Below are 24,725 nucleotides of genomic sequence, written 5' to 3' on the forward strand. Positions count from 1 at the left end.
AGCCACACAGCTTTGGCCGTGTTTGAAGGACAAAAGAGAGACAGGTCGGGTGGACGCAGGACAAAGATGCGTTTAAGACAGAATTGTGTCCTCATTGTCACTGAAATGGCACGAGAAATGGGACAAAGATACAAGAGGAAGTCAAACCAAATACAAAGTTAAGAGCATGAAGAAATTAGCCAAAATATAATGTGGACAAACCCGGAAGAGTCATTCTGTGTGTGTGTGTGTGTGTGTGTGTGTGTGTTGGACTGTGTGTTAGTTTTGCAACTAAAGCGATTTTCGTGGAGGACAGATTTAAGGCCCAGATGGTTTGGCATGGAGTGTGTTTGTTATAGGCCAACTGCTCACACACACACACACACAGATGGGAGAGGGTGGGGGAGGCAATCTGGTGAGGAAAAAAAAAAAGAAAAAAAAAGAACGACGATGGAGGAAACAAAACCTGGAGAGATTTTGATGATAAAGAGAGAGATGTGACGGTTTGAAGAATCAAATCTACTGCTCACACTTTAAAGACAGATAGAAACTGTTCTTGAGCATCTGTCAATCTGAAAACAACACACACACACACACACAGAGCTGAGTCCACAGGCCTCTGCGGTAAAAACAAATAACGTTTTTTCTATAAGCATCTGTAGTAATTTGCTCCTCTCTCAAAGGCTGGTGAACTTATTTATAGCTAATAATCATAAAATAGCTCCAGACGAACAGCAACGTGCACACTATAATAATGGAGCGACTACATTTACTCACGTTTCCTCTGTAGAGGAGGAGGAAAGTGCTGAGCAAAATGAACACACACACACTTTAAATTTGAAAACTAGACGTTTGTTTTTTTTTTTTGCTGATACTAATTGTTGATGAAATTGTTTATAGAAATTTGGACTCGAGTGCAGGTTCAGCAGGAAAAGCTCAGGCTTCACGGTGATTCGTATGAGCTTGGGAGGACGAAGTGACGACATTTAATGAAGTCTCCATGTCCTCGTTTGCCATCAAATTTATCCATTGTCAGAATTGATTAAAATTTAAAATAAAACTTGCCAAAGTTTGGGCTCTGACACTGACCCACAATGGGTCCTTCTTACCTACCTACCTACCTACCTACCTCCCACACATTCAGTAGCGTCTGTCAGAAAAAGTCAGGCCATGACTAAAACCATTACAGTGTCTTTGACCTTTTGCTGTCTGTGGAAAACAGCAGTAATGTTTTACAACTGCATATTCACGAAGAAAAAAAAGCACTTGAACCCAGGGATCGGGGGGGGGGATCTTTTTTGGTCCGAGAGACGAATCCCGCTGAGAGGAAACTGAGAGAGAGAGATTTCGCTGACAAGGGGCAGAAATGCAGAGAGAGAACAAAACACAGCAGACTCCACCAGAATAGAGCAGGGAAGAATAAGAGTCCAACACAGTAACCTCTTCCTCGTCAGTTTCCATGGCAACAAGCCCTGTTGGTGGGATGGTGGTGCAGAAGTCTCAGCAGGAGAGAGCGAGAGGGAGGGAGGGAGTGTGTGTGCGTGTGTGTGAACATCTTTTGTTTCCTTGTGTGTGTTAGTGTACAGTATATGGTGAAAAATGTTTCTTGCGCACAAAGACGAATCCATTTCATCCGCTGCTGCCATTAAAAGTGCTTTTGATACAGAGTGAGGGTTGAGCAGCAGAGGGGGATGCTGGGAAATGTAGTCAGAGGAAAACCGTGGACAATGAGGAGAGAGAGAGTGGACATTTTCAAAGACAGTGTGGACAACACACGCACCTTCTGGAATTCATCTTTGGAGGCCAGCGCTTCGTCCAGCTGCTGCTTTGTGAACGTGTAGATGACCGAGCGGTAACTCGTCCCGATGTCGTTCCCCTGACGCATCCCTGAACAAACACACAAACAAACACACACCAGTGTTAATCACGTGGACGAAAACGAGACATACAAAATGAGCAACAACAACATTAAGATCACTTGGCTGCCGTGAATGAGATTCTGAGAAAACCACTCATTTTAAGCTCATTAAAGCAGGAATTAAAAGCCATATGAAGGGACTTGTGTGTAGATTACAGTGTCATCCGCATAGAAGTGGGTTTTAGCGTTTTATATCTTTCACCAGTTCATTAACCCTTCTGTCACCATCCTGTCATCGCCATTCTATAACTCCTAGACTGTTTTTGATATCTAGAAAATTAAAAAAAAGCAGAGAAATCGAGCTTTGTGTTGATATGCTTGTCAGTGCTTCCGCGAAACGACCAATCACAGACGGAGCTTCTCAGTGGTGTAATTCCTAAATGGTTGAATGACTGTCAGATATGGAAAGTGAAAGTTATCTTGAAAAAAGATACAGCCATGAAATCAAAATAAATTCAGGTGGCCTGACTATCATGATGGGGGGTAATAGGGTTAAAATAAGTAGAAAATAAGATGGGTCCCAAAATAGAACCTTGGGGAACATCTTTTGTCATGTTAAGAAACGCAGATTTGTGACACTGTAAGACCATAAAAGCAAAGCCAAGCGAACCATGAACACTGACGTATTTCCAAATTTCACAAATTGAATCAGATTTTTTAAAAATGTGAGCACTATTTTTTTACTCAGGTGTGTTTATGTAGATGGTGATCATTGAAAAATATATATTTTTCATCAGATTGCCTATAGGTTGTGCTGAAAGAAGGATATAAGACACTCTATGTAGCACATTCTTATAGTCTCTGGATAAAACCCATGAGATCAACTAAAACATCTCAGACGACTAATATGTGACTAAAACTAAATGGTGTTTAGTCACAAGACTGAGAAAAGTAACACAAACACACACAGGCTTGAATATTTCAGCTGACGTGAAGGTGCTTTCATGAAGAGAACATTACATCATCTAAAAACAACCGCTGGCACTTTTTCCAAAAATATGACTCGTCTTTCTTGGCAGAGCTGAACTCCTTTTCTCTCCTCTCTTTTCTCTGATCATTTCGTCACGTATCTCTTCATCGTTCCTGCGTCAGCTTCTTCTTCTTCTGTCAGCAGACACAATGTTTTAACCTGTGTGTGTGTGTGTGTGTGTGTGTGTGTGCGTGCGTGTGCGTGATCAATAAAAACACTTTGGTCCAAAGTGCAATATTTTGTTCCAGACATATTTTTAGGACGCAGAGAACATCATCTGTGTGGAGACGACAGTGAGAGTGAAACATCTTCATGTTCTCAGCTGTAGACTTCACTCATCAGAAGCTCCGAACTTCCTGTTCTTTTTAGTGAGTGCGACGCTTTGAGACAAAAGTGTGAGCGGCGTCATTACCTGGGTTTTTACCGGAAACCTGAAACGTTACATGATTTCATCAGTGATGTAATGTAACACAGTACAAATACTTTGTTACTGTACTAAAGTACAAACTTCACATATCTGTACTTTACTTTTTTATTTATATTTCTAGCAACTTGTACCTTTACTACACTACATCTGTGTACTTTTACTTCACTACAACTATGTACTTTTACTCTACATTTCCTTAAGTATACATACACTTGTACTCTACATTTCCTTAAATATTCGTACACGTTTACTCTACATTTCCTTAAATATTCGTACACGTTTACTCTACATTTCCTTAAATATTTGTATACTTTTACTCTACATTTCCTTAAGTATTCGTATTCTTTTACTCCACTAAATTTCCTTCAATAATTGTGTACTTTTACTCTACATTTCCTTATATATTTCTGTACTTTTACTCCACTGCATTACCTTAAATAATCGTGTACTTTTACTCTACATTTACTTAAATATTCGTATACTTTTACTCTACATTTCCTTATATATTTCTGTACTTTTACTCCACTGCATTACCTTAAATAATTGTGTACTTCTGCTCCACTACATTTCCTCTAACCATCTTTGCTACTTGTTACTACCAAATCAGAAGAAGAAGAGTGTCTTGATGAGCTGCTTTACACCACAGTTTTCACCCATTCACACGCTGCAACATTGGGTTAAGTGTCTTTGCTCAAGGACACATGCAGACAAGCAGAGGCAGGAATTGAACCCACAACCTTCCAGTTGAAAGACAACTTAATTTTTTTAATACTTTTACTTCTAAAAAATTAAGTATATTTTACATCAGAAAATGACTTTTGATACTTAAGTACAGTAAATGTCATATATTTTAAGACTTTTACTTAAGTAATATTATAAATAAGTGACTTTCAGGTACTTTTACTCAAGTATCCTTCTCAAGACTAGATTTGACGACTTGTGTTCATATTTAATTAAATTCCAGCGATTCTCCCAGTGAGAAGCGAGCGTTCCTGCATGAACAGACCATTTATCTCGTTCTCCTAACACTTTCTCCTTACAGCAGTGGTAAGAAACACATAAGTGGAGGTTAAACATTGATGATTTATGACGGTGAGGCAGAGTCTTGGCGCTGCTGCTACTGTAATATTTGTCTTACTCCATTCTAAATCACCCTTAAAGAGCCACCTCCTTCTCCGTGGCCTTCACTTCAGGCTGAGAATATTCAAAACCGCACGTATCGGACTTTTATTGTGTTACAGTTGAACTTTTATCACATTTTATTGTTTTAGGTTTTGCACCTTTGTACTTTGTGAAGCTTTCCAGATAAATTTGACTCGACTTGACCAGTGAAGTCTGGGTTGCCATTCAAAGAAACAAACATCCTGTTCTCCATCAGGGGTTTGACAGTTTACCAAGTGTTGGTGAGGCTGTACCTTGAGTCGGGTTGTGGTTTTCCCAGAAGACCTTGAGCAGGTCAGCGTAGCTGATCTTCTCTGGGTGGAAGACGACTCTCACCACCTCAGCGTGGCCTGTTTTACCTGCACACAACACAACATTTGTGATGTCAATTCACACAATGAGCAAGCACTAGGCATCGGTGGGAGATAGCAGGAGGAAATCTCTGACAGAACCAGACTCAGATGTGCAGCCATCTGCCAAGACAGGTTGTGGTGAAAGGAGAAAATGGGGGACAGGAGAAAACCATGGAGACAGACAACAGTATTTAACTGGTGCAAACATTTTTGTGTGGGGAATTGAAATCTTTTCGAAAACTTGATAAAAATTTTTTTTAGACTTTTCTTCATTGATAATTCCTCAAGAAGACCTGCGGCTGTGATCGTAGAAAGTTCCAGAATGTTAAATTACCGTGTTATACAGTTCCAGCACTACTTGGCACGACTCGAATGCGGTTTGGGTTGTTTTACGATAGAGCCGCCTCAAAGTGTGTGGAGTCGCCATGTCCACGTGCAAGTGCTGGATTTGGACAATGAAGTTCTACCGTAATGACTATATTTCTCTGCTTTACGGCATCCATTCATCCATCTTCTACTGCTCTATCCTCCACATGAGGGTCAGCTGAAAGGTGCGAGTCACACCCTAGACAGATCGCCAGTCCATAGTTTTTGAATTTTCTCGATATCACAAACGGTCTAAAGGAGTTACGGTAATGAGGAGTACGCTTGCCAAATCCTGTCCAGCGACAGCAGGGATGGTGACAGACTCTGACACAGTAACTGAACTGAAATACCACTGAACGTGATTCAGGCTCACGATCGCAGTGCTGACGCTAAATGCACCTCTGTTAACTCCTCTGTTAAATGTTGAGATTTTAGACATTTCCTTTGCTAAATGTTGGCGATTAACAAACATATTCAGGATTTTCCAGTCCTTTTAACTGATCTACAGTTCGGCACCGTTAGCTTGGATTCTCGTGTCAGACGTCACGCTTGTGACTCTTCCAGTGACGACACTCTCGGACCAATCAGTGACCGGCAAATCTGTCGACATCACAGTTTTAGCATCCCCTCAGCACAGGTTTGAAACCTCGTCAGAGCAGGAACTAAAACAAAAACCACCACCAGGCTGTGCCGTGCCGTGCCGTGCCGTGCCGGAACTGTGACGTGAAAGAGCGTCATAAGTTTGACCTTGAGTTGCTCGAAAAAGTTGAAACTGTAATAAACTGATGGAAACTAAACGACTGCTGATGAAGAGCTATGGATATAAAAACCTTGGAAGAATGAAATAAGACGACCTTGGTTCAAGAGCAAGCGGATAGTGTTTTGGAATTTAATTTACTAATTTTTGGAATTCAGTCAAAATTAAAACACCCGGCTGTATATATATATATATATATATATATATATATATATATATATATATATACATATATATATACATATATATATATATACAATAAAAGGTACAGTCCTTGAAAAGCCCTTGTCATTTCAGGGCTAATTTGAATGTGAAGAAAATGATGACTCCTGCAGACGGAGAGATAGCAGCTGGTGTTGGTAATGAGCATGACCCATCACGCTGAACCTCATCTTTCCCCCCTTTCTCCTTCCACCCTTCTCTCTCTCTCTGTCTCTCTCTGTCTTATTACTTTTTTAATATCAGGAGTTATGGATTCCTGCTGTAGATATTGGCGAACAGAGACTAAAGCAGCGGTCGATATTAAATTAATGCCTCGCCGCCACGCTGATCTCGCAGGAATAAATTCATCTTGGGCTGAATGAGAAATAAAGTGATGGTTTTTAGAAGCAGAATAGAAAATAAAGCAGCGGCAGTAGGGATCTGCTGATCTGTATTAAAGGTTTTATCTCACAACCTCCTCCTCGACTTGATCACTGATGCTGATGTTTCCTGTGATCACTGATGGACGAGGACTAGTCTAAACATTGGCAGACCCATCTACGATAAAAGATCAAATCGTGACCAAAAAATATAAACGAACCGAGGATTTAGAGAATCGCGACAACCCTAGTCGCAAAGTCAAGGCAGCGTTTAGTGTTAATTTAGAATGTTAAACGTGACAATCCTCAACTGACCGACCTGCTTTCAAAATAGAAGCACTCAGAAACCAGGGTTTCTCTTCCCCTTACTACTATACTTCTATTGTAAAATATTTATAATAATAATGAAGAGTCCTGTGAGCACAGATGATGATTTAATCTCAAACTTGCCACTTTTTTTATTTTTTTCTCTCCCTTTGCCTCTAGGGGGCGCCACAGCAGATGATGCAACACAGCGAATTTGCAACACTTCAGCAGAATGGATCGCTGGACACAACGCTGGACACAACGCTGGACACAACGCTGGACACAACGCTGGACACAACCTTCCCATTTGTCCAGGTTTGGGGCCGGCACTGTGACTGCACTGGTTGTGTGAACAGTCGCTTTTTCCCCCCAAAAAAAGCAACCACTTGACCCCATGCCCCCTACTGGCCAGAGTAGACGCTCAGTGGCCCCCAGGACATTTGAGAATGATTTAGAGCATTTTTAAGTGTATTATTATGAAAATCTTAAAAGGATTTTTGTGGATTTAAAAAGTGTTGGAAACATTTTGGCTGACGTCGGCACACTCCTCCAAAGTTAAGCGGCATTATTTGTGTCCTTTCTACATATTTTGATGCAGAAATGTTACTAATTCTCAAAATCTTTCATTCCTTTTTTCTCTGAGTCTGAGTGAGGAAGTGAGTACAAGGTCATGACAAAGTCAAACAGGGATGTCTCACAGTGATGTCATATGGTGAAGTAATGACACTGGATTTGATTAGAGAGCAGACCTACGGCTTTTTTTTTTTTTTTTAGACGAACCAATCTGTCGCCATCATATGGTGTAACGACATTAATGTTCTACGATAAAAAGTTCACCTGACTGTGGTACTATACATATATTTATACATATACTGTATATATATACGTATTTATACATGGTGACTCTTCTCCCTCTGATTTGTTATCACCACCACTGAGCGTTTTACGTCGTATTTAACGCCGTCTATTTTTATTTATTTTTTTCCCTACATTTTCACAGTTGCTTCCAATTAAACTATAAACAGCCACCTGCTGCCTTCAGCGTTTGTTTGTCGCCGTGCATCTGCACACACAGCACGATCGACAGCGAGAGACAGCGAGAGAGAGCGAGAGAGAGCGAGAGAGAGCGAGACTCTCCCGTCAATTAATCAAGCAAAGTTTCCCCGAGTGTTTGACAGTGACTTGTTTCCCCCACTGTTCTCACACAAACTAAGTGAGGAGGTAAAGGCGACAGGCGGCCATGCAGCTCTAATGATGGTTTCATTACTGGCTGGCTGCTGGAGTCACTGGGAGGTCTGGTCTCACACACACACACACAGTGGTCAGGCATCAATAGCGTCCTAATCCATGCCCCTGTATAATAGGACCTGGGGGAAAATGATTCACTACAACTGTGGAGTGTGTCTTGTTTTTCCACAATCTATTGACTCTCAATAGACGACGACCAAAATGTGTGTGTGTGTGTGTGTGTGTGAGAGTAGAAGTGAGTGAGAGAGTGTGTGTGTGTGTGTGTGTGTGTGCGTGTGTGTGTGCGAGTGTATGTGTGTGTGTGTGTGTGTGTGTGTGTGTGTGTGTGTGAGAGTAGAAGTGAGTGAGAGTGTGTGTGTGTGTGTGTGCGAGTGTATGTGTGTGTGTGTGTGTGAGAGAGTGTGCGTGACGGCTACCTGTGCACACCTCCCTGTAGGTGGGGTTAGGTGTGAATCCTCCGCAGAAGCCCACTTGAGTGGAATAAACCCCTCTTTGGCCCCAAAACTTCTTCTCCACTCCCCAGTAACAGCCCATACCTTTGGAAAAAAGGGAACAAAACAACTTTTATGAGGTCAAACTCGTGGGGAACTGTTCATCACTGTCCTGCACGTCATGAAAAGTGCGATTGTTAAATAATATTTGTAAAAATAAATCTTTCATACGTCAAGGAAACAAATTGTGTGCCATGATGTTGGATTATTTTTTTCTAATTTACAGTTAAAGTAACGGTGTTTTATGTTCAGATTATCAGCCACATTCTTCAAATCTGTTTCAATTTTTATATTAGCACATTGTATTCTTAAAATTAGCACCATCTAAAGTTTTTTATATGTATATATATATATATATATCATCATCATCTACCACTTTATCCTCTGCCAGAGGGTCGCGGGGGGTGCTGTGCCAATCTCAGCTACATCGGGCGATAGGCGGGGTACACCCTGGACAGTTCGCCAGTCCATCGCAGGGCCACACACACAGATAGAGACAAACAACCATTCACTCTCACACTCACTCCTATGGTCAATTTGGAGTGTCCAATTTACCTATCCCCACATTGCATGTTTTTGGACTGTGGGAGGAAGCCGGAGTACCCGGAGAGAACCCACGCACACACAGGGAGAACATGCAAACTCCATGCAGAAAGGCCCTTGTTCCAACCGGGGCTCGCACCCGGGTCTTCTCGCTGCAAGGCGAGAGTGCTAACCACTACACCACTGTGTGGCCCTATATATATATATATATATAAAACTATACATATATATATATATATATATAAAAAAAAAAAAAAAATATATATATATATATATATATATATATACATATACATATATATATACATATACATATATATATATATATATATATATATACATATATATATGTACATAATTTCTCTCTGTAGGTCATACCAGCAGCATCGAAACTCAAGTGTGACATGACGACGCTTACCGAAGATGGCCATGGCTGTCCCCTCTGGAAAAGGTGGAACAGTCCTGTTACCATTGACCTCATGTTTGGCTGCAGGAGACAGAGAGACAGAGACACAGACAGAGACACAGACAGAGACACAGAGACAGAGAGAACCAGAAACAGAGACAGAGAGACAGACAGATAGACACAGAGACAGAGATTATGAATAATACAGTAATATCATTATTGAGAAAAACATGGACACAAATCTTGAAGTCAGAGATTGAAGTCATTGCAGAAGCGTCTTGTTTTCTCTTCTACTTTTCATTTGATTTAAAACATAAGTAATCTGAATAACTTGTTCAAACTTGTTTAACACAGCACGGCATCCATTTTGTCAATTCTATGGTGGCCTGGAAGTGCAAACCATTACTACCGAAAGTGCAACACTTTTACAAATCCCCAAAAACAAAATGAACAAAAGCCACAACTCGGACGTTAAGTGAATGAACGTTTTTGAACGTTTTCGGCCATCTTTTATAATGTAGGACCACTTCCTTTCAACCTGCCTTTCAAAATAAGAGACACTGACCTTGTCTTTTAACGTTCACTGTATGAGTTAATTCGATGAAATAAAATAAATATATCATAACTTTGATTCAAAAACAACACAAGAAGACAATTTTTTTTTTTTTTCGTAAAACCTGAAGATGTGGCCTATAAACACAAACCCTCAGGATGTCCATATAAGGACATGAGCACTAAGAGTTAAACTCTTATCTGGGAAGAAACGGCAGATTTCAAACAAACGCTGCATTTTTCATAAATCTGAACCACAAAAAAAAAAATAAATAAATAAAGATATACACACACGCACACAGTGACCCACTTAAACAGCAGCAGCTCTGCATAATTCCATGGCAGCTGAATTCTCTCTCTGTCATGAGCACAGAGCCAGAGGTGCACGGCCATTTGAGGCTGTGCAGCCACCTGGCTGCGCTAACACGCATCAGCATGATGACATACGGCTGCAGGATTCCAGCATGTGTGTGTGTGTGTGTGTGTGTGTGTGTGTATGTATATCTCTGTGAGGACCAACGTGTGTATAAACCAGAGGGAAACAGATATTTTGGTTGATCCTCACAACTTTAAAGGGGCTTTTTCAGGCGTTAAAAGCTGGTTTAAATGTTTGGGTTAAGGGGCGAGTTAATGCATTATCACTTCACTAAAAATGTGTTTCAAGTATTACTCCTGTTGTGGGGACATACATCTGTTTACACACTCACATTATGGGGACAAAAATGTCCCAGTAAGGTAAAATATTAAATTTTAAGGTGTAGACATGTTGTATGTTAAAGGTTATAGGTTAGGTCAGTTGTAGTTAGGGTTTAGGTTCAAGTAAGTCTGGGCCCCACAACTTTAGGGCAGGATTTTCCAGGGTTAAAAATCTGGTTTAGTATTTAAACTACGTCTCCAGGAAATTCACGTAACTGTAGTCAGTGTAATGTCTGTGTGTGTACTCGTATTTATATGTTTGTGAGGTCCAGAAAGATTGACAAAATCTATCATTTTGACCTTGTGGGGACATTTTGTCTGAGCCCCACAACATTACAGGGATTTTTTTAGGGTTAGAATTGGGTTTAGGTTAAGGATTAAACACTTAGTTATGATGGTTAGGGTAAGAGGGCGAGATGATGTGTCCTCACTTTGATATAAAAACAGGTTTGTGTGTGAGTGAGATCCAGATGAACCACAACCACAAATCTACAAATTTTAGCGCCTAAACTCAACACCAGTTTCTCAGAGATTGAGGTTCTGCCTCAGTGGGACCAGGTTTTGGTCTCCATGTGGACTGTACTGGTCCTGACAAGGTCAGTGTTTATGAGAGAGAGAAAAAAAATGTCCTGCAGAGGTAACACATACAAGACCACACAAACACACACACACCTTTATGCATGGCAGAGTAATTGTCATGTGAGGCAGCGTGCCTTCAGACAAAAGCAGCCAGATGGATCACACACACACACACACACAATAAAAATTTAATTTGTTGTGTGAATTTAACATTTTGTTCTATTGGACCATAAACACACAGAGAGAATCTCTCTGAGTCTTGTTTGTCTGATGACAGAAGCAGTGTTTCCTCCTGCAGTGACCGTCACACACACAAACGCGCACGCACGCACGCACACACACACACACACACACACACACACACACAGGGATGAAGCTCCAGAGCTGAGTCAGTTATTTATAAAACACATTAAATACATGGTGCCTCATAGACAAGGGAGGCTAAATGAGTCAGTATATAATCATATATATATATATATATATATATATATATATATATATACACATACATATATACTATGTATGTATATAGATATATATATACACATATATATAGATATATATACTTATATATAATCAGAGTATATCAGAAAACTATACATAAACTATTATGAGCATTTTATTTGTATACTTTGATAGATTTTTGACGTTTATAGAAACGCTAACTCATGTTACAATTCACAATAAACACAGGACACGAGATAGCGCCAATATTACGGATAAAAAAACTGATTCTGCGATAATCTATACACTGCAAGACAACCATATAATGTGAAAACTGCCAGTGCAGGAACATATATCACTCCCTTGTGGACCACCGAGTAATTACACACAACGTAGTCTCCGCTTTACTCACGCCAAGAGATTCTTCTGCCTGTTTGGCGTGGATATGTCTCCACAGACGCAAAAACAAAGCAAAACAAAGTGCAAAACTGAGAAATGCGAAACAAAATATTCACATTTGTTAATATTTGAAAGTGTCACCTTATACCTTATTTACCTTATATTTGTAATGAGCGCCACCATGAGCAGACAAGAAGTAGTGACCCTGGTGAATCAAAAATCTGTTGCATTTTTTTTATATAGAAATATGGCTGCAACAAACTTATTTATTATTTTCATAATCAATTAATCGTTTTGTCCATAAAATGTGATGACCAATGTTGGAAAATGTGATAAAATGTCAGTAAATGTTTACCTAACTTCCAAATGATGATGTTCTCAGACCCACAAACCAAAAATGATCCAGTTTTAACGATTTCTTTGTTACATGGAGCAAAAAAAACTGTAAATATTCACATTTAGGAAAGCTGAAAAATCAGAAAAAAACACTCCAACCGAGTGCTATCATGAAAATAGCTGACAATTAATTTAGTAATAAGTTAATTATTGGTTTATAACTGCAGCCCTAGATATAAAATATCAATATTTGACCCCAGTGTATTGATAACCGTGTGCAGTTGACAACATTTGTCCATAAATCATTAATCATTAATCAGCGGCAGCACATAAAAAACACTTTGTTCTGTCCGATCAAAATCTACATTCACATACTTAATAATCTGTTTACGTTCTCTCTTCTAGTTCTAACAACAAAGCAGAAGAGTTACGTGACCTTTTTTTTTTACTTTCTTTCTTGTTGACAGTAAATAACAACAACAAAACAGTGTGGAATTGTGGGTCTGAAAAATCGGCACAAACTAATCTTCGGCCTTCGCCTTTTTAACGACCTGCGCTTGTGAAAATTTGAGATCCTCCATCTTATTATGGAACAGAAAAAAAATGAGCCTCCTCCTCCTCTCACGTTATCCCAGTGTGTGTGTGTGTGTGTGTGTGTGTGTTAGTAATGGCTGCCTTCAGGGACAAGTGAAGGCATGTTCATTACTGGCTACACACACACACACGCACACGCGCGCTCACGCAGAGAGACAAACAATTTAAATGTAAATGTCAGCAGGGAAAGACAATAAGTCCAGGCAGAATACTAATGAGTGTGTGTGTGTGTGTTCACGGGGAACGACATTAAAAACAACAGGTAGCAGTCGAACATGCAAATCAGCTGTGTTTCATCTATTTACCTTGTATCTGTGAGTGATGCATATACATGCTCTAAAATGTTTCCTCCATAATAACCATTGAAATCAATGTGGCACGCACACACACACACACACATGCATGCTAGACAACAGAGCGATAACGCTAACCTTAACCTGACAACAACTCAAATTCTTGTCATAAACTTTAACCAGTTCACACAAACTAGGTTCTGTCTCATTAGGACCAGGTTTTGGTCTCCATGTGTTCAGGACAGTGTTCAGGACAGAAAAACGGTCCTAAAGAGGTTTATCTCGAGTGCTGTCTTCGCTTATTGGTTGATAACCGCCGATAAATCGCTCTTAGTGAGGACTGGGTTTTGGTCTCCATGAGTACTACGGGTCCTGACAAGGTCAATGTTTATGACAACAACAATGATGTTTATGATCAACATGTTGTCCTTGCTGATTGGTCAATAACGGCCGATAAATCTCTTCATGCTTCAGTGTAGATTTTGGACACAGGAGAGTCTCACCACCTGCTTAAGCTCCACCTACACTGTGCACCAACCAATCACAAGCCAGTACAGCAGAAGTAGACAAATGAAACAAATGGCAGAATATTAAAAAAATACCCATGAAGGTAATATGGTGGATAAAAGTGACCGTACTGGAGAACAACATTTATTAATATTCTATAGTTAGCACTTATTTTTTTTCCTTTACACACACACACATATACACACACAGTTGCATCCGACCTCGCACAAGAATATGAATTCAATTAATCAACAAGAAGCTTTGTTATAGTTCATGGAGCGATAACAGGAAGTTCAAAGGAGCGCAGCTTGAAATAATTACTCTCAAGAAAAATGCTGCTATACATATATATACATATATATATATATATACATATATATGTATACATATATTTAATGCAGGTAAACTAATTAAAATTACATTTATGGATTTTGACAATCAAGTCCCCATAACGTAAATGACTACTTTTTAAAGAAGAAGACATGTTTTTAAAGTCAGGCTGAGGTCAGGGGTTAGGATTAGGCCAGTAGTAGTTATGGTTAAGGTTAGATTGAGTCTCCAGGAAATGATTGTGAGTCACTGCAATGTCCTCTGAAGTGATGCAAACCAGTGTGTGTGTGTGTTATGTGTGACTAACCAGTCTGCCTCCCAGTCTCCTCTGCTGCTCCCTAAATCCTGTCACAATAATAAGCCTGATCACAGAACAGGCCTTTATCCACACTGACATCTGTGACACACACACACACACACACACACACACGCACACACACACACACACACACACACACCCCATTAGTGCTGCTCTATTTCAGCTCAGGCCTACAGTATGTGTGTGTGTGTGTGTGTGTGTGTGTGTGCGTGTGTGCATGACGGTGGGCAGAATCAGCCAATCACAGTCCGACCCACTCTGTTTTATCTCTGTGTCCTTTCATCGCCATCCTTCAGTGTTTTTTTAATTTTCTGTAGTGAGACCACAGAACGTGATTAAACACACACACACACACACACACACACACACGATAAACAGGTCAGCAGTGCACTTAGATTAGGCCGCATCATTACGAGGATTATTACCGATTTGTGAAAGTTTTCGTCGTAAAGATTCGGATCGGCCCAGACAGCAGAGCCGAGTGTCGATACTCATGTCTGCAGACAATGTGTCATCACATCAGCCTGCACACTGTGGGCAAAAAGTGCTGAGTCATGCTACTGCATCACAGCAGTCGTTTTCACTGATTTCTTACTTATTCTTTAATAACGAGGGCCCTTATTTACTAAATGAATGAAGTGGAAACAATAAAGATCCAGATTTAGTGACATCTAATGGTGAGATTGCAGATTCCCAAGCACATCAGGGAACTACGGTGGCCTTCGGGGACCAGAAAGGTACCTTAGTTTGCATTGTAAGCTTAGATTTGGCTAGTTTGTCTGTTTGGGCTTCTGTAGAAACATAAAGCAGGACCTAATGCCGCGTTCAATTTACATCGTAGATGTCGCCCCGCGAGTTTACTGCGTTCCAGTTGAGAAGTTGGGGGGAAAAAACCATGGATGCAAAAGTATCTTGGGCTAGCCTTTGTTTACAATACCAGCCACTCGATGTGGTATTTTGCGCACAAAAACAGCGTAGCAAAATGCTAGCGGTAGTGTTGTTAATGGTAAAAGAAAAGTACTTCTCATTACTGTAACTGCTGGATCGTTTGTGATATCTAGAACATTCGGTTTTACCCACATTAGATTCAACCACACGTTTGTGACGTCAGCTTCTCCGTATCATAATTCCTAAACGGTTGAATAACTGCCAGAGGTTGAAAAAGTGAAAGTTATCTTGGAAAAAGGAGCAGAAGAACTCACTCATTGAACTACAGCCATAAAATCAAAACAAATCCCGGCGACCTGATTAGCATGACGGTCATGACAGGGTTAAGTTGCGAGCCTTTGGGGAGCCGGACTCATCCTACAGATGATCAGCGATGTATTGCTAGCAATGGCTAGCTCGGAATACAACTGTTCTCTCATACCCGGAGAACTCGGAGGTGATGTCACTCCCAGCTCCGATGTCCGAGTTGCAAAGTAATCGGAATGCAGCATAAATGTTGCGAGGCCACGAGACAAGACGAGACCGGGGCCTCGCAGCTGAGCCCAGGCCAGGAGAGGAGCTTCTCGGCCTGGGCAGAGCATGCAGGGTTTACCCGCTCTCATCTCATGTGGAGCTCCAGACCTGACAGTGATGAATGATCACTGCAGCTAATGTCTGACTGGGGTAGATTGGAGACACACACACACACAGAAAGATTGCCTCAACTGCACTGCAATTAAATCTAACCTCCCCCCACCCTCTCCTCTTCCTCCTTGTCTCTCTCGCTCTCTCTGATTGCCTGGTTTCTTCATCTTCCTCCTGCCCCCTCTTTCTTATCATCTTCCTTTTACATCTCCCCCCCCCGCACTCCTCTTGCTCTGCGAGCCTCTCAATCAGCTGCTCTGATTACCATCGTCACTTTTATTGCTGCCCATCATTACAACCATCAGCGTTATCCTCATTGTTCTGCCGCCTTTCCCCCCCTCCTGCACTCACTCTCACCGCCGCAAGCAGGACGTGTCGAGGCAGCTCGCCGCAGATTCATCGATAGAGTCGTGAAAACAAAGAAAGCGTTGTGTGGCGTCGAGGACTTCTGTCATGTCCGTAAATGTGGAGATTATATCACAAGTTTCACTGATGTTGTGTCTTAGCTTTGGATATTTTGGGCTTTGTGCACCTCTGAGTCTCTAAAAGCTGCTTCTAGGCCTGCAATAAGTTAAAATTTTCCGGAAAAGATATAAGAGATTACGATGGTACAATAACCTTGAGCAAAAATATCACAGTATTGTGATTCATGGCTCTTAAATATCACCTCCTTCGGTCACCATGGACCACAGGAGGACTAGCGACTGTAATGCAGTAGGTAACGGTGGATCTTGTCTGTGAAGGTCCTCAGTCCGTCTTTAGTGTTCAGCTGTAGGAAAGTAGACTTTCATACACGCGTTTTCTACCACTTTATCCTCCACATGAGGGCTGCGGGGGTTGATGGAGCCAATTCCAATTGACATAGAACAAAAGGCAGGGTAAATACACCCTTACAGAGGTCACCACAGGGTCAAAATACAGACAAAAAAACAACCAATCAGTCTCACACTCACAGGCGATCTAAACAGCCCAATTGACAATATGCACAGTCCCTGCGTGGTTCTCAATAAGCCAGTCCAACTATTTCCAGTAATCTGTCAGCCAAAGATGAAGAGATTCTCTGCATTTTCCCTCAAGTCCCTCTCGTTTGTTTGTGTGTGCACAACAACGTTGGACACCACTTCGCCATCACTGAACCCAGTACGAGCAACTCTTGCTACTAAGTCCAACCACGAGAGACACTGCTTGTCCAAAAGCCGCCTCCGGCACTAGGCGTCAGACACGTCCGCCGTCGAGCTTGACAGTGTTAGACATGTGTGAAAGCTCTGTAAGTGCTGAAATAAAATGACTCACCCCCCAACAGATCCACAACAACAACAACAAGTCGCTCAGTCACTGACATCAGAGATTTGAAGGTTCTCTAGACTAGATTGATTTCCACGGTTCCGTGGCTTGGCTAAATAAAAACGGTGCAGTTTGCCGAGTCATCTGGTCTTTTCTCTTCAGATTAATGTTCGGAAAAAATATAATAATTGTTATATTGAGAGTTAGGACGGGGGTCTGTACTTGGGGGGAAGGTGACAGTGTCGAACCCTGATTTTAGGTCTCTATAAGTGCACATTACATGGACTACATGATTTTATTGAATTACCATATGCTTGATTGACAGCCGTGTGTGTGTGCGTGTGGTTCCCTGAGGATTTGACTCGATCAATCACTCAGAGCCATTAGCAGCGAGACAGTGTGTGGTCTAGGCAGGGGGGCAGGAAATAGTACTTAATGCACTTTGCACTTAGAAAAGATGGCGGACTGATTGGACCCTTTCAGACATTGAATCTGTAAAATTGTCGGGTGCGTCTGTATGTTCAAGTAATGGCTTTCTGGGCATTACTTCTGACATACTTGAAAAATGGAAAAAATAACTGTCGGCAGCAGTGGGCGGACCGAGGATTTTTATAAACCGAGGTCAGTAAAGGAGCAACAGTTTACACGGAATTGCTGAAGTTTTTCCCTCCAACGTCAATGGATAACTCATAAAATTTTATTCATCAGGCTCTATTTCTTTAAGTTGCATTCACAACGTTGAACATATTTAGCAAACTGTTCAATGTTCAAGCCCTTTCACGAGAAAAAAGCACAAAAATATGGCTGCTGACTGGGTCAGCATAACAAATAGCTCACTAAGAATTGGGAAATATATCAATATTCTATCTATATTGTGACACAAGGCAAGATCTGGTCTTAGATTTTGGATATTGTCATATGAAAAGGTATCTGTGATGACCTTTCATGGTTTTAAAGGCAGTTGCATTGATACTCGTCATATATTGATTGAAAAAATACATGGAATCGACAAAATTATACTAAAAAAATAATTAATAACACTTATTTAATTTCAAGCCTAATTATTTGTGTTATGTCAGAATTTGACCATGTCATTGTTTCTAACACACAATTTCCCCCCGGGGATTAATTAAGTATTCCGATTCTGATAAATATCCTTAATTTCACTAAAAAGCCATAGAAATGTAATAGCCTACAGATAATATACAGCAGATATTTTAGTACATTTACAGTGTATTGTCACTCTCCTTTGAGATACACAAACATTTCAGAAGAAAACTTTTCAAAACTGTAGAGAAACAACGATATATACTGATATTGAACAATGTATAAAAGTATATCGTGCTTAATTCTACACCTGCTTAATTCTATGATATGATATCATTAGCACATGTCTGCTGCCTTATCTTGTCATTAGACAATCCTATTCCATCAGAAAACTGACATTTGTGTCACTTTGTACACCTCTCACTTTAATGTGCCAAATCCCATAGAGAAAATGAGCGTTTTTAGCTCATAGGACACAAGAGCTGTTGGTCAACTGCGGCCTGATTTACTAAGGTTGTGCCACTGAGGTGAATCCAAATAAAGAATTCCATACACTGAAGTGACAAAATAACACATTTGAAGCAACTGATGGAGGCAGCAGTGGATCAAAAACACCTGCATGATTGATGAATGATTTTCTCTATGGGCTTTGGTGTAGGGGAGTGAACGGTTTACAGAGTATATATCAAATATGAGTTTTCTGATTAAAAACAGCAGGATAATCAACGCGCTGCTCTAATATCAGGACTCTGCGTGTGTCATGTCTCATCATGTTCACATGTCGACCGCGTATCGCTCTGTGACCTTCAGATCTCACGGGCTGAAGTGCCGCTGTAAATCTGCCGCTTTTAAATAACCCCTCTTGTCCATATGACATTATCACGAGTGTCGTACACCTGAGAGGCAACGCGGTTAACCTCTGAATGTTTTGTTTTTCTCCTCCTCCATCCTCACCCTCACATCTGCCATGCCCGTCACGCTCGCGCCTTCACTCTCGGCACCTGTCAAGGTTATCAGAGACTGCTGTGTGCCGACAAACAGGGGGCCCCGCACACGTGTGCGATGGAATCACGTAGACACGTTCATCCGTCCGTTCACCAGCATGTGAATGTCTGTGTTGTTGTGGCAACGGCCGTGACAAAGGTAAAAGTCGGATAGATAAGGGAAAAGTGCTGGCCTGAACGTGATAAACCTGCACATCAACAAGAGATGTTACAGTAGATTTCACCTGGATGCACCAGTGAGTCGAATACTTAACCATAAATATGTTGACACCATAATCACACTGAAAACTTGGTTTCAGACTAGACCCGTCGAATAATCCGTTTTCTGGATGATTGTATTAGTTGTTTGGACCAAAAAATGCCAGAATTCCGTTTTATTGATTTCTTTGTGACACGGAACAAAGAAAGCTGAAAAAATAATCCACTTTCGAGTTAAGTCTTTACTGGGATTAGACTTTCTGGCTGACTGCGCAGAGGTGCAATTGTTTTTGTTTCTTTATTTTTTACGATTACAGAAGATTTGTTCTAGTACTTTTGTTTCTCGTCTAAAAGTCGGAGCCAGTAACAAATGACGGAGCCTTTACAATCACTTATTTAACACCCGAATGTTCAGTCATCAAACAAAACAGGTAAAAAATCATCACATAAACTGTAAAAAGCAAATGTGTGGTATCAAGTTGTTTTTTTTTTTAATTACATTATTCTAAGAATTAATCAACAAAATTATGAGTGAAATATTATAGAAATCGCAGTAAGTTGTTCCCAATAATCCACTCCTGCATTCTCTTTGGTTCAGATAAGCAGAATTGAATAAAAGGAAGAATTATCTACATGAAAACACTTCCACATTTTAGTAATACATCGATACTATAGCAATATCGTGACATGAGGCAGAATATGGTGTCTTATAAAGAGATCCTTTCCTGGTTTTAAAGGCTGCTGCGTTGATAGTCGTCATATATTGATTAAAAGGCAAAAATGTATTTAAAAAAAGTCACTTAATAACTTACTATTATTTGTGTTATACCAGAATTCAACCATATTTATTATCAATTTCATTGTTTGTAACACTTTGAAAGAGCCAAAGAAATAAAGCAGGTATGATCTGAAATGAAAGGTAATAATTGCAGTGGAAATATTGGTGAGTAAAAGAATAATGACTCTCTAGTCAGAAGTAGTCTTTCTTATTTCAATAAGCAGAAAAGATTGTTTATACATAATTATTCCTGAGAAACAATCTTTATCTATCATCTATTAGCCGTATCGCCCAGCCTTACAGTAATATTCATTTTAAATTATATTGCGATATATATCGATATGGAATAATGTATCGTGTATATCATGATTTTTCCCTGCTTAATTCTACGACATAATTAGAACATGTCTGCTGCTTTATCTCGTCATTAATCATAAAACTGAAGTTTGTGTCACTTTGTAAACCTCTCACTCCACTGCACCAAAGCCCATAAAGAAAATCAGCGTTTTTAGCTCACAGGAAACAGGAGTGACTGGTCCATGGCTGCCTGATTTACTGAGGTTGTGCCACTGAGGTGAATCCAAATGAGGAATTTCTAAACACTAAGTGATAAAATAACACACTTAAAGTAAATGATGAAGGTAGAAGTGGATCAAAAACTCCTGCGTGGTGGGGTTTAAAATTGACGATTTTCTCAATGGGCTTTGGTGCAGGGAAGTGAAAAGTTTAGAGACTCTTCCAGGTGAAGCTGAGCGTATTTTCAGCTGTAGATTATTTGGTTAAAGTTTTCCATCTTCAGCTGAAACACCTGATTTCATCTCACAGTTCACGACACCAAAAAACTTGGCTTTTCATTTTCAAATTACAGTCAATTAATCGTATTTATGAACATCTCCTAATAAGCGATGCATATCAGTATTATTATTATCATAATCTCTCCTGTTTTCAACCTCAAACACGTCGCTGCAGATTTTTCCTCCGTCAAAACGACAACAAGCCACAATAATAATGATTTACACCCACAAGTCTGCTCTCTAATTAAGAGACTCGCACACACACGCACCAGCTGCTGGATGTCGGAGCACATCTGCACCGACGCCGTGATGAGGACGACATTAACTTCTTCATTAGCACTTTGTTTTCGCCCTGTTTCCATCTGTGAGGAGGCGTACGAGGAGGAGGAGGAAGAGGCGGGGTCGGAGGGAGGAGTAACATATCAAAAGAACCACGGGGAAAAGTGACTGAAAACTCCACCAAAACGAGCTAAAGGCAACTGAGGTGACGCTATTTTCTCAACTACAGTTCCCAAACCTCAAGAACTGATACCTACACCGATATCACAAACGAGTATCTGCCGATACCGACATCACAAACTTCAGTATTTGCCGATATCACAAACTTCAGTATCTGCCGCTACCAATATCACAAACAAGTGCAAGTGCAAATCGCGGCACCCAAGAAGGCCATCCGTAAAAAAAATAAAAATGTGCAGATCATCTGCTCAGATCATCGTGGAATAACTGGGAAAAACGCAGCCTCCCCCCTTTGTGTCACTTTAAAATAAATCGCAAGTAAGACTGTATGTTGGCTAGCCACTAACATGAAATGCTAACAGTTTCACTCGTTCACGATTATCCCGACAATGGAAATTCACAACAATCGACTCACAGGGAGGCATTTAGATACACAATGAAGTCGCGCATCGTCCAAATAGCTAATAAAGACATGATATAATGCATCTGCAAATTCAAACATGTGGTCTTTTGTTTCCGATTTCTGCCCAGTTCGGCCTCCTTCAGACCAGTTTCCTGTTTGACGGAAAATTAACTCTCTTTTCATGTCGCATTTAAAGGAAGAAAACAACCAAGATATTTCTGCAAACACATGAATGTTCCAGGCGAAATCAGTGACCGACCTCTTTTCCTGGCACCTGCTGATGCTCGGCCTTCCTTTGGCCACAACTCGAAGTCAAAGTTAACAATCGTCCGCCATCTTCCACCTCAGCGATGATGTTTTTGGGCTCTCGGAAAAAACGCGAAACATTACACTTTCTTCTCTGCTGTTACCATTAAAACTACGCGTCAGGTTATGAGATATTGTGGTCACGCAATCCGATCGGCCTTCCCTAATGTGGAATTTCATTACAAAAAAAGAGAATAAAAAGGGCTTGTTTTGTTTTGAGTATTTCCCCCTGTATTCCTTTTCAGAAGTAGAGATTTCAGTCCATTGGAAGTTCTTTTTCCTCTTTTTCGGAAGGCGAGGCTGAGCTCGTCCCCCGTCCACCACCACTGCATCCAAGCCTGGACATTTCTTGATTTCCTCTGGCGCTGCAGCCCTGAGCCAGACAGACAAAGGAGGAGAAGCCCTGCCAAGTCTCTCCACTCCAGCCATGGCTTTTTCTATCCTCCCTGCTTCTTTCTTCGTCCCCTCTCTCTCTCCAACTCTCTCTCTCGATTGTGGCACCATTCCCGAGAAGCCTTGGCGACGCTCCAGCGTGTCTGCCACTTCGTCTGAACCCTCACATCCGTCCCGATCGTCCTTTTCGTGGTGGACCCCCGCCTTCCTAACCCCTCCACCACCCATCACCCCCCCCCCCCCCCCCCGACAACATCCTCCCTTCTTCCACGACAACAATCTACCTCCAACTCCAGCCCAAAATATCAAACATGATGCGGGTAGATCAATCAAAAACTAAATCCAAACAAACTCGTCCTCTTGACGTCTCACCCTCTTGCCTCAAACCAAACTAATCGAAACCCGACGCTTCACTCATTCTTCTCTTTATGCCGTTAAAGGCCACCGAGTTTGTGTGCGTGCGTGTGTGTAAATGTGAGTGTCTTGGGTCTTTTGCTCAGTGCCAGTGCAAATCTATTCATCATGTGCCAAGACTCAAGTCCACTTGTAGTGAAAAGGCTCAAGGTTGGTGCCAGATGCCCCCGACTGCCAACTTTTCCAACTGCTCTCAAGGCTGTTTTCCTCTCTCTCACACACACACACACACACATACATACACATGCACACAACACACTTTTTATCTCAACCAATGGCTCTATTAGACTGACTAAAACACAGTATTTTTGTGTTAAAATGACTTAGCAAACTGTATTACAAACCAATAAAAACTAGGGGATGCACGATATTATCGGCTCACTATTGGTGTCGGCCAATTTTGGCTTTAAAATGTATTATCGTATATTATCGGCAAACGCACAATATGATTTAAGGAAATTTGAGAATGAAAAATGCAAATTTTTATGACAGAATAGACTCAATAACCTGAACAGAATCAGCAAGGACCAAGCATGTTGAAGCATTCAATACTAATAACTCCCTTTTTGAACAAATTTGCTCCTGTCACAGTTTTGTCGTGATTTGGGTTACAATTGGTTTTTTTCCTACCCATTTTCCAGCTACTTAAATGTGAGTATGAACCAAAAAATATCTTTTAAAACTAAACAATTTAGGTTTTGTGGACAAAACAATTTGAGAACATCATAATCTTGAGGTTTTCCACAAAACATTTTTCAGCAAACAGCCAATCTATTAATCCAGGGGGAAAAATGTCAGATTAAACAATTAGGAAAACAATCGGTAGCTTGAAAAAGGCATTTTCTCCCAAAGACCTGGATATTTCTGTTTTTCTGGATCATTTCCTGTAAACACTAAGATATAGTGTGCATAAAAGTTCCAGTACACACCTACAGCACACAACATTTAAACACAACAGCTAAATTCCTGACACGCTTGCTCGCTTTAAACCCGCTTTCCACCTTTCTTACTTTCTGAAATATTCCGCATTTTATACATTTTTTAAAACCCATTAGTGTGTATTGCAAAAAGTTTCAAATCCTTCAAAAACCTTCTGCTAGAAACTGAATTCAAACTTTAAACAATTTCAGCTCTATACATACTGTGTATACGCCTTCACAGATGATAAAATTAATTTATTACAGCTTTATTATTTTTGCAGAAAGGAGGCACAGGTTAATTTTTTACATGTGGGCTGCTACAGTTCTGTATTTAATGCAGTAAAGTTTATACTGCAATATCAAGGTAATGACAGACAATGTAAAAATATAATAACCTAATATATTAAAATATATTATGATAATAACCTTTACTTTTTTTCTCTTTTAATGTATAAATTGTGGTTTTTGACATATAAAATAAACTTGTGCTTACTTCTTGGGCTCAACATACAAAGCCAAAACTAGACAAACTACTATTTAATATACTCAGATTAAATTTCGTAACTTAAGCTGCCCTTAATATTACAACAGCAGCGTG

General features: G+C 40.5%; 1 protein-coding gene across 1 annotated transcript in view; it reads right to left on the minus strand.

The window, feature by feature from the left end:
* The window catches only part of msraa (methionine sulfoxide reductase Aa), a 32,332-nt gene that overhangs the window by 7,170 nt on the left and 437 nt on the right, over nucleotides 1-24,725 (minus strand). The window contains exons 2-5 of the mRNA XM_058614046.1: nucleotides 9,519-9,587; nucleotides 8,483-8,602; nucleotides 4,710-4,814; nucleotides 1,760-1,866 (exon numbers count right to left, since the gene is read on the minus strand). Of these exons, the coding sequence (XP_058470029.1) occupies nucleotides 1,760-1,866; nucleotides 4,710-4,814; nucleotides 8,483-8,602; nucleotides 9,519-9,587 (401 nt within the window). The remainder of the gene's footprint in view (nucleotides 1-1,759; nucleotides 1,867-4,709; nucleotides 4,815-8,482; nucleotides 8,603-9,518; nucleotides 9,588-24,725) is intronic.

The sequence above is a fragment of the Solea solea genome, chromosome 17, assembly GCF_958295425.1.
Source record: "Solea solea chromosome 17, fSolSol10.1, whole genome shotgun sequence".
Taxonomy (NCBI): domain Eukaryota; kingdom Metazoa; phylum Chordata; class Actinopteri; order Pleuronectiformes; family Soleidae; genus Solea; species Solea solea.